At 31.8% G+C, this 17,124-nt stretch overlaps 4 protein-coding genes across 5 annotated transcripts in view; 1 reads left to right on the forward strand and 3 right to left on the reverse strand.

Annotated features, from left to right (window-relative positions):
- LOC108692857 (DNA repair protein XRCC4-like) overlaps positions 1-17,007 on the forward strand; it is a 23,870-nt gene extending 6,863 nt beyond the window's left edge. The window contains exons 2-3 of one of the 2 annotated variants that reach the window (XM_018201379.1): positions 15,591-15,791; positions 16,219-17,007. In XM_018201379.1, the coding sequence (XP_018056868.1) occupies positions 15,660-15,791; positions 16,219-17,007 (921 nt within the window). In that variant the 5' untranslated portion in view covers positions 15,591-15,659. Of the gene's footprint in view, positions 1-15,420; positions 15,792-16,218 lie in introns of those variants that run through there. The other variant, XM_018201378.1, reaches the window with a different exon arrangement.
- LOC108692852 lies at positions 324-8,482 on the reverse strand. Its single transcript, XM_018201356.1, has 5 exons — positions 8,185-8,482; positions 7,366-7,619; positions 7,225-7,287; positions 5,430-5,592; positions 324-3,813 (listed from the first exon to the last, which is right to left on the reverse strand). The coding sequence occupies exons 2-5, from the start codon at positions 7,446-7,448 to the stop codon at positions 961-963; spliced, it is 3,162 nt and encodes a 1,053-aa protein (XP_018056845.1). The 5' UTR covers positions 7,449-7,619; positions 8,185-8,482; the 3' UTR covers positions 324-960.
- LOC108692859 (THAP domain-containing protein 4-like) lies at positions 9,242-10,967 on the reverse strand. Its single transcript, XM_018201382.1, has 3 exons — positions 10,348-10,967; positions 9,610-9,717; positions 9,242-9,364 (listed from the first exon to the last, which is right to left on the reverse strand). Exons 1-3 carry the CDS (start codon positions 10,744-10,746, stop codon positions 9,341-9,343), a joined length of 531 nt encoding a protein of 176 aa, XP_018056871.1. The 5' UTR covers positions 10,747-10,967; the 3' UTR covers positions 9,242-9,340.
- LOC108692860 (THAP domain-containing protein 4-like) lies at positions 11,684-13,335 on the reverse strand. The gene is made up of 3 exons (XM_018201383.1): positions 13,289-13,335; positions 12,570-13,076; positions 11,684-12,216 (listed from the first exon to the last, which is right to left on the reverse strand). Exons 2-3 carry the CDS (start codon positions 12,948-12,950, stop codon positions 12,091-12,093), a joined length of 507 nt encoding a protein of 168 aa, XP_018056872.1. The 5' UTR covers positions 12,951-13,076; positions 13,289-13,335; the 3' UTR covers positions 11,684-12,090.
- Positions 17,008-17,124: the final 117 nt, after the last annotated feature.

The raw sequence follows: 17,124 nt of genomic DNA on the forward strand, positions 1-17,124 counted from the left end.
CCACATACAAACAATTCTTAAAAAAAAAAACAATTTTTATAATGTCGCTTTCTTATTTAAAAGTAACTTAAAAAATTAAATTTCCCAAGAAAAGGGAAAACTTTTTTAACTACAAAAAATTATTGACTAATCAAATAAATATTGGCAAAAAGAATATTCATAATCAAATAATTTTTTTCGTTTTCGTCGATCCTTAAAAAATTATTTTTTTTTTTTAGTCGTGACGATTTCAAAAATTTTTTATGAGAAGGTAGTTCAGTTTTAAAATAATGTTTATTGAACTCATTCATAATAAATTCCGAAATTACGTTTTTTTAGTCGCGTCATTTTTAAAGTGAAAAAATATGTCAAGCGTATTTTTAGAACAATGAATTTTTTTCGCAACTGCATAAATGCGCATTTAAACGTTAATTAATTTAAATCTCAAACGAGATTTTCTTCTTTCCAAGAGTAAACGTCCACGAAATAATGTACATTTTCATTCGCATTTTGCTTTACCATTTTATTCTACATCTACATTATGTAAATATGATATTTAGCAAGCGAAATTCGCAATTAATTATTCTCACCGTTCGCTACAACTCGTGGGCTCTAATTGAAACTATAATTAAAATTAAATTCATTAAATTCATTAATCCCATATTCTAGGCACTTCTCACGAATAAATTGGACAAATGGAAGTCCGTTTTTGTAATTCATTTCAAGATTCAGTCGCGTTCTTTCTTGGATCACATTTGTCTTACTGACATTCGTTAGTTTATCTTCTATCTAAATCTATGTCTTCTTCTCTCATTATACGTTTCAAAAATTACAAAAATTATTCATAGCCGTCTCTTTTAATCGCAAATTTACGTCGGCATTTAAAGAGATCAAGATCTCATTTATTTTATTAACGATCTCATCGTTACTATTTTTCTTCATCCGTAACAAGTTCAACATCCTTCTGATATGTCGCATATCTTAATTGAAATCGAAATCACTTTCTGTGTTCGAAACATTCTTTTCGATTGTTGTATCTGTGTCAGAATCCAGAAGAGACTTGATCACGTCTTTCTTCTTCTTCAATTGACTCGCTTCGTTAACATCTGCCTGTTGCAATTTATCCTCATCTTTGTCCAATTTTTGTTCTAATTTTGAATCTATTTGTATCTGTGAGATCTTTTCTGCTTCTGGTTTTTCTACACGACTCTCGGCATCGTCACCAGAATTCCGCTGTTCCTCTTTGTATTCCTGTTCATACGCGTTATCATATGTCTGATTAGGATCATAGGAGACTTGTTCAGTGTAATCGTATGCCTGAGTGTCAGGATTTTTCTCGTATTCTTGATTAGGATCATATTGCTGAACAGGATCACCATATCCCTGATTGGGATCATAGCCGTAATCGTATGCTTGATTCGGATCCTGCTCGTACTGCGCGTCAGAATAGTGCTGGTACTGTTGATTATTAAGATCTTCAGGGTACTGCTCGTATTGGTCAGCCACATACTCGACGTATTCTTGACCATCTTGAGCGTATCCTTGATTAGCGTATCTTGAATATTCTTCGTTACCAGCCTCGTATTGCATGTTTGGATCGTAATATTGCTGATTGGGATCTTGTTGCTCGTACTGCTGCGTTTGATTCATATCTTCAGCGTATCCTTGCTCGGCACTGTATTCACCATCTTTCACAATATCTTCGAATTGATCAACTCGAAGCTCCGTCGTTATCTCGTCGTTGTCCATCGTTGTCTTTCTTCTGTCACTTTCGTCTTGTTCATCAAGTTCCTCACCTGGTTGCGACGCGGTCTTAGATTCATCAACTGAATGTTGACTCAAATCTTTAGAGGATACATCTTGAATGTCGATAAGTCCACGTGTTTCAGTTTGCTCCTCCGTCTCATTTACCTCGCTTGTGTTCAATGTTTTCGTTTCCATTTCTGAGCAAGGAAGTGTATCCTGCAGAGGACGCGCGTTCTCCACTTCGTCATTCACGTTTTGATTGATGAATCGTGATGATTCGTTAATAACGTCTTCTTTGATATCCATAGCTTCGACATTTTTTCCCGTCACTCGATCTTCGTCAGCATCGTCCAAATGTAACTCGCGAACTTTTTTCTGCACACTTGCAAGATCCCACGGCGCCAATTCCTCGGCAGCATCGAACATACCATCGATATCCGATTCTTTACCAGTTACAAGATCAAGTTGTTTCTCATCCGACGCATTTTTCGAATCGTCGATCTGTGATCCATCACTCGTGGCTATTTTCTCGTTTACGCTGTCTTTTTTCACAAGTATTTCCCGATCGCATTCCCGTAACTCGGCTGAATCGGCCGCGTTATTCCAGTCCTCTTTCACAATCTGCGCGTCTTCGCGCGGTCGGTCTAATTTCGCCGAGTATGTCGCAACGTCTTCTTGAATTTCATTTCTTGTACGTCCTTCAGCCTCGCGTTCCTCTTTACATTCAGACGCATCGCTTTTTGCATTCTCGCGATGTTTAATTCCATCTTCGACTTCCATAGGTCTTCCACTATCGTTTTGCCCGTCCGAATTTCGTGCAATATCTTTCAGAGTCGCCGTCCTGGACGCAAGATCGCTAGCTAATGCTAGAATCTTGCCCATTTCCTCGGGTATCTTCTCCTTTTTCGCCCGATTCTCGGCTGAAACTTCCAAACCATCTTCGGTCAGGGAGACATTCAATAAATCGCCGCTAGTGTTCTGCTCGTGGTCTAGTTCGTCCACGCTCTGCACGCCGTGCTCCCGATGAATCCTCCGGATGTTACTGATATATCGATCCAGTTCTTTCTCTAGAATCGCAGTCTTGCCGTTATCATCTAAATTAAAGTTGTCTGTTCCCAAAGCAGTCGGCGACAGAGCAATATCCGCATTGCCCCATAGCAAATGTTCGTTGCGTCTCATCAAACTGTCCAAGTCATCGCTGGTGATGGAACGAGTGGATCCTTCGTCATCTGATTTCTGCGAACTCGCTAGGATGTAGTCCATGTATCCTGGTAACGGATCGACCTGATTAGCGATGTTTATGTCAGATCCTGTTCGGTATATACTTGATTTCCCAGTTATTAAAGTCGGTTCCGCGGCCGCGGTATCGGACGGATTGTATTCTCTTATCTGCGATCGTGGATTAGACCTCAATATGTTGGAGTCGTGATACTGATGTGAGATCAAGGGATCAAATTGGTGTTGAACAGGCACGTTCTTTTCATATTGTGAAATATTTCCAGCGGGAAACCGCGCGATCGTCGAGAGACCAGGTGCGACTTGCGCCGATTTCATGTGCTCTCTGAAGAATCGATTAGTGGAATTATCCAAAGATGCAATTGGCAATATCGGCGCTTCCGCATATGAAACACGAATGTCCGGAACATGCTGAAGATTACGAGGCGCACTTCCGTCGTAATTGGAAGGTATCATTCGTGGATATTGATGAACGTTCGGCACGGAGGCATAAATGTGTGGTCTATGTAGAACATTCGTCTGACGATGATCGATATCGCGAGTTGCACCTAATGACGCAGTTGTCAAAATTGGTGGAGGATTATTCAACGAGGCACCTACGACAGTTTGATCGTGCAACTTGGAAGGGGAGGTAGACCTTGGCTGACTCGACTGTGGATCAGGCGCTCCCGGATACGATTGCGGTGATGAAATGCTTCTTATTTCCGCAGATGCTAAATCGGGATGTACCAACGCGACGGTTTTCTTCGTGTGTCTCTCCTCATTCTGACTGACGATGCCACTATCCTCGGTGACGCTACCGGGTGGCCGGTGATTGGCATAAGCGCGAAGTAAATAAGCCTCATACTGTTTCTGGAAAGAAATCAACATTCTCGCTTATTAGGTAGAACATAACTACGTAGAACAATCCCAAGAAACACAAAATTATATGTATATCTGTCTTTTGTAATTTCTCTTTCAATAATTAATATAATTGTAAATATAATACAAATGTTATATTACAGTTATTGTTTGAGTGGGAAATTAAGAGGTACGTTATTTTGTGTTTGTTAGTGTTGATTCGTTTGTTTGCGTTTATGTATTCATATCTTATTATGTGGCTACAAAGAATGAATAATATAGCGCGATATATGAAAATATATATAGAGGAAAGACTCCTGTTATGAAATAGTATCATAATCGAGTTCATTTTGGGTGTTAGAAGTTTATGGGCAGAATTTAAAAAAATAATAGGTCATTTTGAAAGGAATTTAATAAGCTTTAAGAAAATGTTAATTATAAAATTTAATTCAAATTTCATTTTTTTTTTTAAAGAAATGTAAAAAGTGTGCAAATCGCAAAGTCAAAAAATTGTGCTCCTAATATAAGATGCCTTGAGAAATCGATATTAAACGCAAAATATATCAGTATTGCAATTAAAAAATTTTATTTAATGTTTCTTAAATATAAACACAGCCAGGATACGCGAAAAAGTATGCGATACATTATAGACCCAGAACTCGTCTTCAGCTGAAATCAAGCATCGCAGAAATAGGCATTCGACGTTCATTCCGGTTGTCTTTTTTTTGTTATTGTACAATAACATTTATACTTTAGCAACGATTTTCACTATGACATGAGAGCATGAGTTATTTTATATTAGAAATAACTTGGGTATCTCCTATTACGATTTTCACGCCTTATGGTTTTGCGATTATCAAACCAAACTTCTGTAATTAAGCAATTCAATATCCCGTATTTTTCTATTATTATAGTACGACCTTACTCTACCACTACATGAAGAATTTATTGCCAAATATTTATTTTATTAAATAATAAACAATGTTTAAAGGCTCATCTCAATGAAATTTGAAGATATCCAAATTCTAAAATCTTTTTTTACGATAATTACAGGCATGAGCCCTAATAATGAATTTTCTACTTTTTTTCAAGAGCAATAACAGTTTTTCAAGAGCAATAAATTCATGGTAGAACCAATAGATAGCGTCTATTAGTTTAGGAAAAACGCCTTATCTCATATTAGCCTATCTCATAATAGGAGGATCTTTCCTCTTTTTTATTTATATAGAATTTAAATTTTTTATAAAATTTTAATAAAATGCATTATAGATTTGACAAGCGAGAAAATCAGTTTCTATTTATATTTTCAATTTATCTTTGCTGTAAAAAAAAGGAGCTTGATAATATGTTTATATGAAATATAAATTAATAAATAAAAAAATGTTAATCTTTAGAATAAAAATTGATTGAATCTTATATCAATAATAAATCTTAAAAATTAATCTTAAAAAAGAATTTAAAAACATAACTGGAATTTTATCGGCTATAATTCTTATTTTTCCAACATTCATTGTTTTATTTTAATATAATGAATATAATACTGTTATAACAAAAAAATAAGTAACTTGAAGCAATTTCTCTACAAAAATATAACAAAGGATGTAACAATGATTAAAATGATAACTTACTCTGAGAACATTGAGTCTGTCTTTTTTCGCGCTTATCAGCGCAAGCTTGTTCATAACTCTGTCCAATACGGCTAGAAGCTTATGATTTCTTTCGTCCCTCGTGCGTTGTTCCTCTAGATACTGTATATATCTCATGCGTAATCGATTTATACAGACATCATGTCTGTAATTAAAAAATCATTCATCGAATGACAAATTTAAATTTCGAGAATACTCTGTCATTTTCTAGCATTTTTTCTCATCTATTTTCATAACATTATTAAGTCTACAGATGCGGAATTGTGTTAAATTGTAATAAAAAATTAACAAATTAGAATCATGTTTTATAGATTTTTTTACAATAAGCCATTATCTAAGCTTTAAGTCTTAAATCGTAAGAAATTGATTAATTATAGATATCGATTCGACTTCTCACATTTGACTGTGATTGATTAATTTCTTACGACTTAAAACTTAAAACTTAGATAATGCCTTATTGTGGAAGGCCCATTAAATATCTCGCACACCATCTCTTTTTTTTTTAATTACGTAGAAATAATTCATTCAAATGGTTAAGCGATCGATTAAGGAGTTAATGTGACTCCCTCACGAGCAGGTCACCTCGGTAGCATAAAGTCTCTGCTGAAGTCTCCGCGACAATATACAGCTAACGCTCCTTTGCACGCTAAAACTCCTTTGAAAATGGAGATGCGCATTAACGTGAGGCATGATATACGTGAACATTTTTATTCTATGTTCACGATCGATGAAACGCTCGGATGTCTCGGCCAGACACGAATCAGGACGCGTAAACAACGAGAGAACAGAATTCACGTCGTCCCGAGCATGGAGATATATCGACGGGAATGGGATTGAGCTCGCGGCTGTTATTGATCGTGACATTCCGTAGAACCGGACTGCCACTGAATCGATATCGAGTATTTCAGATAATTTCTCTACATTATTACTGTGTTAGAACGACTCATTCAAAATTTCACATTTTCAAATTGAGAAATTTGTCCAAAAAATATCCTGCCCAGAAATAATTATTCGAATCAACATTGATCGATGATCTTATTGATTTGATCAATTATTTCTAGTTGTTTCCAGCTAAAATAGATTTATTGATTGTAAATTTTTTTACTGCTAAAGTATTTAAAAATAACTCTGCAATATGTTATTATATCCTTTAAAAATAAAAATTGAATAAAAAAATGTTTAATTATCTTTTAATAATTCTTATTATCTTTACCTACTCGCTGATAATACATTAATGATAATATATTGCATTAAATTATAGAATAGTACATATATACATATATACATATAAATAATACCTAATAAATAGACCACACGATTTGTAATTACTTATTATTAATTTTCTAGATATATAGCAAACTTTACTATAATTCACTACAATAATTTCATTATAATCATGGTGTAATTAGATATCTATTATAATCATAATATATGCAAAAAATATCATAGTTACATCACAATAGACTTATAATAGTCATAGATAGATAATAACGTCATTGTAAGATTATCAAAAAGTCGCAATGATATAACATTTTATTATCTTAATCTATGTGATAGCAATAGTGAAGTGCAATTTTTATCAATTTCATAATATCATAGTGACATCAAACTTATGACAAGCGGACATTCACTTTATTATAATATTATTGAAACTCTTTTTACTTTTGAAGATAGCAAAATGTCACATTGATCTGCACTGTTTATTCCAAATTCAAGTCAATCAACGCAGCATTGCAGGAATTCTAGTTCTCAAATTCTAAACGGATTCGAAACTCACCTGTTACGGGACTCTCGCATGAGCATGGTGAATCGCTCCTCCAGTCGAATTCTCTCCTCCTCACTGGAAAATTTTGTGATGTTATCAACAACCGTATTCCCGCATTCGTAAGATTTATCCTGGAAGATGTGGTATACTTGCCTCTTCCGCAGCTTCTCCTGAAGCTCAAACATTCTCTTGTAATAATCGTGACCATCGTAAAGCGGTGCCATGCTGCGCGCCATTCAGAGACCAAAAAGTTGAAGGACGATCGTCGCACATCGAGGCAATCGACATACAATCGATTCAAATAATACTCCACGCGACGGAAGTTCAAGTTTATGTACTGTGCGATTCGAAAGACGAGAGTATCTTGCGGCGTCGATAATCGTGATTTGAGGAATTTTTTAGCATCTCTGAAACAGATGTGAAAACAATAATGCAAATTCTCGAAACGAACGCATTTTTACTCTCATCGACTTTCCACAGTTTTCTAGTTTAACTTTCTGAATTTAAAATTATATTAATTTCTCCAAAAGAAATACGAATTTTGTAAAATAAAAAAAGAGTGAAAGGAATACCAGATTAAAATTTTGATGCAAATGAAGAAATAAAAATTTTTTAAAAAGAGAGATTTCATAAACAAATATTAAAAATGTATGAGTAAAATTCATTAAATATAAAGTGACAGTAATATTACTTCAATATATAATAATTATACTGATAATTTTTTTTATTTAACAATGTAATTTATTACGTATAACATTATTGTATTTCTATTGTTAAGTGAGAAATTATAATATTGATGTAATATTACTACTATTTCGTTTTGTTTAGCGGGAGAACATAGAATATTTAAATCATAAAAGCGAACGTTACTTAAAAAGAATTAAACGTTTTTAAAGGAAAAGTATAAGATAGGAATCAGTCAAAAAGGAATAGAATTAAAAATTCAACATGATGATTAAATGTAAGGCATACTTTTAAATTCAAAAATGATGAAATGAAGATTAAGTTATTAGGGCGAGAATTCGAGTGTCGTTTCACGACACTCGAATCGCCCAGAATTGTTCACAGCATCGACGATGTACATGCAACAACAATAGAATGAACACTTGGTATGCGCGGTATTTGAATTCGATATTCTCAAGGTCTTCAGGGCGAAGAAACGATCCTTCGTCATGCCGACGCGGCAAGCAACTGTCGCGGTCGAATCGTCGAGTCGAGATCGTGGCAAGTCGGGGCTGTTTCAGCGGGTAAACACGCAGGTGTTACGTTCCCTACTCCCTTTATGCCGAGCGAATTCGTAGCAGCGACTAAGCAGCAGCTATTTAACTTGAATTTCACAATGTTACGAAACGCGTGGATCCGCGTTCTCGCCATGTGTGTAACTGGTACCCACATGATTTATCATTTCAAAATTGTATCAATCGCAATTTTTTGTATTGTTAAAATCAAACTTAAATCTTCATATATATAATTAAAGAAATAAAATGATTATAAATTTGATAATTACGAAAAAAGAAATAAGATGTTTAATTATTAATATATATTTTTAATTATTCATATACCTTTTTTCAAAATAAAGTTTCTAGCTTTTACAATTTTTAATATCTAGTTTTAAAAAATGAATACTTTTAATTTACATTTATTTTAATTTGATAAATTTTTTGCAGAACAAATTTTTCCGGATTATTCCGAGTTTAATTCTTCCACTGTTCTTAACGCTGTTCTCCAACACGATCCTAAAGTTAGAAATTTATCGATGAATATTATCATGTATAATAAATAATATAAAAACTTTCTAAATACTATAAAAAGAATACTAGAACATTAAACACTAAAATTTTCATTTTTCGATTCCTTATCTCAAATTCTATTTTACGAAGAATGACGCAATTGAAATAGTAGGTTAAGTTAAAATTTGTGATACTCAACATAACTCCAACGTTAATCGCAACGCTGAAGTATTACAATCGAAAAAAGTCACATTGCAGTAGTTAACGATGAAATATAACTAAATTCCATCGATCGGGCGTGAAAGGATATGCTTAAAGATGCAATCTGTGGCGCAGTACTCTATGCGGTCACGTCGCGTGCCAGTTGCAAATTTTCTCCTATCGTGTGCCCCGACTTCCTACCTTCCAGTTAGTTGATTCACCTTGATAAAAGCGAAATAAGAGAGGATGTATAATTGTGTACAACACTATGCTGCATAAATTATGAATTGTTGTTTATTAACTATATCAAGGAATACATTTATGTTTTCCAAGAATATATATATTGTTTTTATATAAATAACAAAACGAATAAAGAATGACAATTCATAGAAACTTAAAGATTTTTTCGTGCTTTCATGTCTTCTAGCACACACATATCTTTCATCACTTTTTATCTTTATGTCACCTTTCTATACTTTGCACGCAAATGTTCCGTCAACTCAGGTGTTTTCGCTGTCGCCATGTAGAAAATAAGCTCCAAGTTGTCGCCATTGCGTTTATACACTCGACGAGTCTGTCAAGGAAACAAAAGAATGTTAATTAAATTCAACATTTTTCACTTACATAATTATTAATGTTCAATATTTGCGAGAACAAATATTTAAAAAATATATTACGCAAAATGTAATAAGTGTAACATACAAAAGAAAAATGTCTTGTAATTGGAGAGACAATTCGATTAATAAATCAATATTTAAAAATAATTAAAAAATATAGAATAATATTAAATAAAAATAATAAGTAAAAATAGAATAAAAATAGAATAAAAATAAAAAATTTATCGTAATCAATATAAGATATTATGATACATTAGATAGTACATCATATTCTTAAATCATGATAGTACAAATAACAAGAGCTCTTCTGAAGCCGATCGTGCTGTGATCGACATACTAGTTTCTTCATCTTTGATTTAAAAAAAAAAGCAGAAGAAACCATGCCAATCATGATGTGGACAATTTCAGTAGAGAATTAAAGACAAGTCTTTATAAAGCTTTTTGTGTTTAGAAAAATTAACTTTAGAGAGATTAGACAATTTTTTTTTCTCTTTGTTAAATTTTTACTTTATACAGAATCTTTATTCATTCGCGATCATATTTACAGTTACAAGACATCCAATATATATCCGAAAACTTAATTGTACCTTTGTTAAAGGCGAGAAAGTTGGTACCGTTGCATCTGTTAGCAGTATATTGTTGCTGTTTAAGTCGAGGGTATTGTTATCATTGCTCATTAGATCACCCTGTTCGACCGTAAACGCTCCTATGTTACCAATTAGACTAAGTACGACCTTATTAGTTCCTGGTAAGATCTGTAGGAAGCCGTTCTCTCGATGCATCGGTATTCCTGAATCCGGATGCCAGCTCTGCGCGATGTAATTGAACATCGGCTGACCTATGGACGTAATGTTTATCTGATCGTAGTAATTGAAAGGCTTGATGGTCGGGTACATGCCCATTGCAGGCTCATCCGTTATCCACGTGCCCTCTAACCAGGCCAGTACGTGCAACAACTCATGCAGCTGCAAGACCTTCATCTCCATCTTTGCAGCAGTTGTAGTTAACAATCTAGTAGTCTAATAAGGCTTTTAATTGACTTTTCGTATCTATACGTCTTCAACAGTAAGATGTACACTTTATACTGAGATAGCAACGTGAGATTTCCAATATTTTATAGCAGGAAACGCACTCTTGCATAACGTATAACATGTATACGAAAATGTACCAATCAAAATCCTTCGTTTCCTTTCTATGAAATAAAGAATTCTGATTGGTTGAATTTCTTATATCTTAATGTAGCGTAATGCAAGAGTCTATGCTCCCCGCTTATACCTTCGCATCATCCTGTAATCTCATTTATTATATGAAACGCAAGCATATAACATCACAAACATTTACTTAATACTTATCTCACAAATGGAAATCGCAATTGTCAATCGGAAAAATATACGCTCCATGTATTATTACAGATTCTTTTCAGCATCTATAGTTTTATCTTTCCTCTTTCTCTCTCTTACATTTAATTATACACACACACACACACACACACACACACACACACACACACACACACACACATATATATATATATATATATATAGATATCCGAAGTGCATAATATCAGTCATGGAGAACAGATCTTGAGCTGTTATATAACAAAAAAATGAACATCTTTTTATGATAAGTTCGTGAAATCTGCGATGGAATATTACTAATAATAAATTTGTCATACATGGATTTTCAAATGATTGTAGTAGATGATTAGATAACGAATAATTGATTTAGCATGCGCGTTTTTATCGCTCTAAAATTTTGTTTACGCTTAAAAAACTGTAGTTGATTGTCAAAAATGTATAATAAAATTAAAACTTTATTTGCTCTTCTGGCAGGGTGATTTAACTTAAGTAAACTAGAATTATTTCAAATTAAAAAATAGTATAAACATTAAGAATCAAAAGTAGAACAAAAAAGATTACATGATAGTATAAAGTAAGTAGTATATTTAAATTCAAAAATAGAAGAAGAGTGTACATTTGAAAATCCTAAGAACGATAAAAACACATATTTAGTATTAGCCAAAAAACGTTTTACATAATAATACTTAACAATTTTCAAATATTTTATCACAGATACATAATAATTAGAGATGCACCGGATATCCGATATCCGATAATTTTACGATCCAGTACATCCCTAATAATAATAATTTAGTGATTAGTTTACTATTATGTATTTCATGTGCAATAGCTAATAGCTTCCGGTCTTCTCGTTCTTTCTCATAAAATATAAGTGCTAAAAAGAGTACCCTGGATATACTGAAAATCCAGCAGATTAAAAAAAAAAAGTCATCCCGGAAAAACCGTCTGGTCACCCTATCTTACATCCTTTTATTTCTCTTCGCTCACTTTCATATATTTTGCTTGTAAATGTTCAGTCAACACTGGGGTATTCGACGTTGCCATGTAAAACACATATTCTAAACAATTATCGTGAAGTTTAAATTCTCTGCGTACCTGCCATAAAATTAGAAACATATTTTAATTGTAAAATTATGCTATCACTTACATAAATATCAATTGCAATGCTAAGTTAATAAAATTTATGATAAATTTGATCATTCATATTACAATGGATTAATGCACATTAAAGGCTGTTTTATACAAAGTATCTAAATGTAGTAGTGATATAACATATTTAATTTTGACAACAATATATATTTGTTCAATAATGTGACGATATTTTAAATATTAAATCAAATAATATTTATATTCTTTTACATTTAACTTTGCTAATTTTATACAATAGCTTTTAGCATGCATTAATAATTTAGTATAATGAAAGTGACCAAATTTACTGTTAAATATACCTGTGTTACATGGGGTACCTTTGCTTCTTTTATCCTAGTTATATCAGTACTATTTAAGTTGATGGTTTTGTCAGTTATTTCGCCACATTCAATGGTAGTTAAACCAAAATTATGTGCTGAGATAAGAGTTACTTGATTAGTTCCAGGGTTCACTTTCAGAAAACCTGTTTCCCGATGCATTGGCTTCTTTAAATCCGAGTTGGAAAAGCTTTGCGCAGTATAATTGAACATAGGTTGTCCTAAGGACATGAAGCTTATCTCATCATAATAGTTAAAATCCTTAATTGTCGGGTATTTGCCGCTGCCTTGATTCTCAGTTCGCCACGTTCCTTCTAACCAAGCCAATGATTCTAGTGCTTTATGCAATGGTACACGTATCATGTTTCTACTATATTATTTTATATATTCTAGATATATTGGACAAGTGTATAAAAACTAATCCTTAAGTGTATCCTTTGCGATTCTGATTTTTAACTTGAGAATTTCAGAATCTTCACAAAATATAACCTATAAATCATACAATCACAATTAATATGAAAGATAAGATTTATCATAAATTTATAATAGATTTATCTTTTTATAAAAAGTTTCTGTTGTGATCACGATTTTCTTCTTCTATTAAGTAAATACAAAAATTGTTGTTTACAGAAAATGGTTAGTTAGAAATTTACGTTTAAAATTTTAACATTCACACTTGACCGTTCTATTGTAATTTATACCTGGTAAAATAGAAGCTGTTACATATGACAGAACGATAAAAGATCCATGAACAATGTTATGGATTTTGTACAAGTGTGTATTCTTGATTCTTCTCGGCACAAAAGTTATATAATAGATGAATATCGTTTCACGCATGATGTGTCTAATGCGTCATTTATCCTTGTTTAAGGACGTTCTTCGACTGCAGTTGTGCTCAACCTAATGTGCTCATTATCATGAAAATAATTTATTTCACTTTTATATAATATAAAATATTTCATAAAAAATATTAATGTTTTTATACAAGTTTTTATACAAGTTTTTTATAGTTAGTGTTCTAATAAATACAAATCATATGAAATAAAATTAATCATATGAAATAAAAAAAATCTTTAAAATTCTTTAAATTTCAAATTATCAATAGTGGAGCTTTTTTGTATTACTCAATGATTATTTTTTAAAAACGAATACCGGAAGTTATATTCAGACAAATTTCATGTTATTCCTTGTGATATTAAAGTTTTATGTCTCATTGTTTCAAAAAATTGTTAAGAACAACTTTTTTACAGTAAATAAGAAGATCTTATGTTAAACATTTCAACTTTAAATGAAGTGGAATAAATCTTGATTTTTAATTCCGCTCCGGGTATTGAGTTTTAACCCTAATAATACAGATCTCCAAGGGACGTTCCAAAGAACATTCAAAGGATCCTCTATGTCCTAAGAATGTTCGCCAGAACATCCCTCGAATAAAGTTTGCTACTAGAGAAAGCACACTTGTTCAAGATACTAAAACAAGCTTTTTCTGTAAGTTTCAGAAAAATCTAAAGAAAATGAATTTTTTTCGGAGAACGAAAAAATGTTTTTTCCTCAACATTCGGTGAATAACAAGAATAAATGATGTCATGCGCATTATGCATGAAACGGAACGTAGCCAATTATATTAATTGTCGATTGCATATATTTATAGTCAAATATGTCAGTTCCCATATAGCACACTTTATCTCAAAATCTTTCTAAGTGCGTTTTCAGGACGTTAAGATGTTCTCAAGACAGTCCTTCAGAACATTCCTTGGAGATCTGTGCTATCATGAGTTATAAATCTTAAATGCGTATTTTTTTATTTAATATTATAGCTGATACTTTAAAGCCAATGATTTTGAGTACAGATTTCTCCATAGTTTGCTCTGTAAAATATATTTAGTCTTATTCAAAATTAATCTTTAAATTTTAGCACAGAAAATGGCAAAGTTAGAAATCTCTTACGTTTTGAAGAGTATGCACAAGAATTTATATCAAATGCTACTTAATATCATAACATCGCACAAGAATATATCAAATGCTACTTAATACTATTACATACTATTACATTGTACTACATTAAACTAATTTACAGACTTATATTGTGTATTGTATATACTACAAGATTTTTTTATTTTTTATCGGCGGGAATTGCGAATCATGGGATACATGCAAGTACCTACACAAATTCTTGCACATATTTAATTGCTGCAGCCAATCCAGAGCTTGGCCTTTTAGTTCGCCATTTTTTGGCGGATTTTGTTTCAATACGCAGAATACGCCTGGGTGTCAATCATGAAACTTTATCCCTAGGAAAGTGAAAAATGTAAATTTTAATCATTGAAGTTAATGAAGAAATTTTTCACTTTTCACTTTTCATCCTAGGAAAAAAGTTTCATGATTGATATCCTGGTATCATGCCTGGTATGACAATAAAACTCCAATTTCGCGCATAATAAATATAATCAATATCATTTGTAATTTTATAATTTTTTTTATTTCTAATATTTTTATATTTTATGTGATATAATGTTATGTTTTACAAAAAAAAAACTTCATAAAGAAATTCATGAAAAATGTTCTATTGTCTTATTTTATTATTTTTTATTATCTATATTTTGTTAATAATTTTAATTTTAATTTTCTACATCTGTTTTACAACCTATAATTAGATGTGATAATCTCAACAGTTTTTTATTTTTTAAATATATATTTTTTTAATTAAAGTTTTTTTAATTTAAAAAAATTGTATTTATGTATGTTATACATATTTATACATATTCATAAAAAATTTTTTACCGAGAGATATCGCACATGCGCATTACTATTATTTTTATCGTGTACACGGATCATGTCACTAACCTATAATGTGCACATTATCAATTTTGAATCATATTTATGCATTGTTAAAGTTATTTAATTGTCGAATCCGATCGACGAAATTCTTTTTTTATACAATGTCAAAATGTATTTTCTTCTGACAAGAGTTCTTAATCAAGTTGTCAAAATCTTCATCCTCAGATGACTGCACATCAGATGACTTCTCGTTAATTGCCTCGCACTTTTTTTGGATTACCAAAAAGAAACGTTATGATTAACGCGAGCGTAAGTCAGCTTGTAAATCAAGTGGACAAGAGCAATTTTACACTATACACAGAATGGGAGGATACATCTTTCAAAATAATAGTGTTGAGGCCAAGTACACTACCATTAAGTGGCAAGGTAATTTAATTAACTGTTTATTTATTGTATATTTATGGATACAGTCAAAGTTTCATTACAAATGCTTTGAACCATTTGATTGATTAATAAAAAAAAATTTTATTAATTGACCAATCAAAGAATACAAAGTGTTTATAGCAACTAAATTTCAAAGCATTTGCAACATTCTGTTGATCATAACCAGAGCTTTTTCCAGCAAAAAAACAATGTTACATATTGAATTAATTTATCCTTGTTTAAAGTTGGCATATACAACAAGGATATAATAATTCATTATGTTATACTGTGTCCTTGTTAGGAAACATAGCCAAAGTATAAGACAAAATTTAAAAAATTTGAACAATTTTATCAGATTTATCAAGAAAATATAATTTCATTGCCAGCAGTCGATGACTATCATCTATTGAAAATTATTTTATTATTTTAGATGCATATAGAGAATGCCAATTACTTCTTAAATCACTTGGACGAATCCTTTGAAACATATCTGGAGAAAACAAAACAAGCATTCTCTGGAAAAAACGCTGATATAAAATTCTTTCTGCAGGATGAATCATATGGAACAACATTCACATGGAAACAACAAAATGTTCTCACTCGTGGAGAAATTACAATGCATTCTCTTTCGAATATATTGATTCTGTCTGACACTTTAAAACAATCATTAGAACTCTATCAACAATATCAAGAGCGAGCACTGGCACTGGAAAAAGAGAATGAATACTTTAAGAAAAGCAATACAGAACTGATCGTGAATTTAGAAGAAATAATAAACAAAAAGAACACTATGGAAAAAGATCTTAACATGAAATTTCTTTTACTTCTGAATACAAAGAAGAAAAAAATTAGAGAGCTTCAGGAAGCTTTAAATAATACAAAAAAGACAATAACGAGGTCAGCATATAATGAAACCACTGATGATGAAAGTGATGAATCAGATATAAAGAGTAAGAAAATGTATGATACTAAATCATCTAAACTAAAGAAACAAAAGATGGATTATAAAAATGATCAGGAAGTTATACCAAAGAGTAAGACAAATTTTAAGAGACACATGAATTTCTCTTCTAGTGAAGATACAAGTCCTGAGCCTTCAACAAGTAAAGTCAAGTTAATGTTACAAAATACAAACGTGTATGATACAGTGAAATCCAAGCGAGTTCTTAACAACTCAGAAGAAGAATATAACACTTCTGAGGAGGATATGTTTTCCTAATAACAAAAATAATATATTGCATTCTTTTTCTTATATTTAAAAAATATTTATAAAATTATGCAATTTTTTAAAATGCATTTAACATTATTTATTCAATTGTTTAAAAAAAAATTTCGA

Source organism: Atta colombica, unplaced genomic scaffold (assembly GCF_001594045.1).
Source record: "Atta colombica isolate Treedump-2 unplaced genomic scaffold, Acol1.0 scaffold83, whole genome shotgun sequence".
Taxonomy (NCBI): Eukaryota; Metazoa; Arthropoda; class Insecta; order Hymenoptera; family Formicidae; genus Atta; species Atta colombica.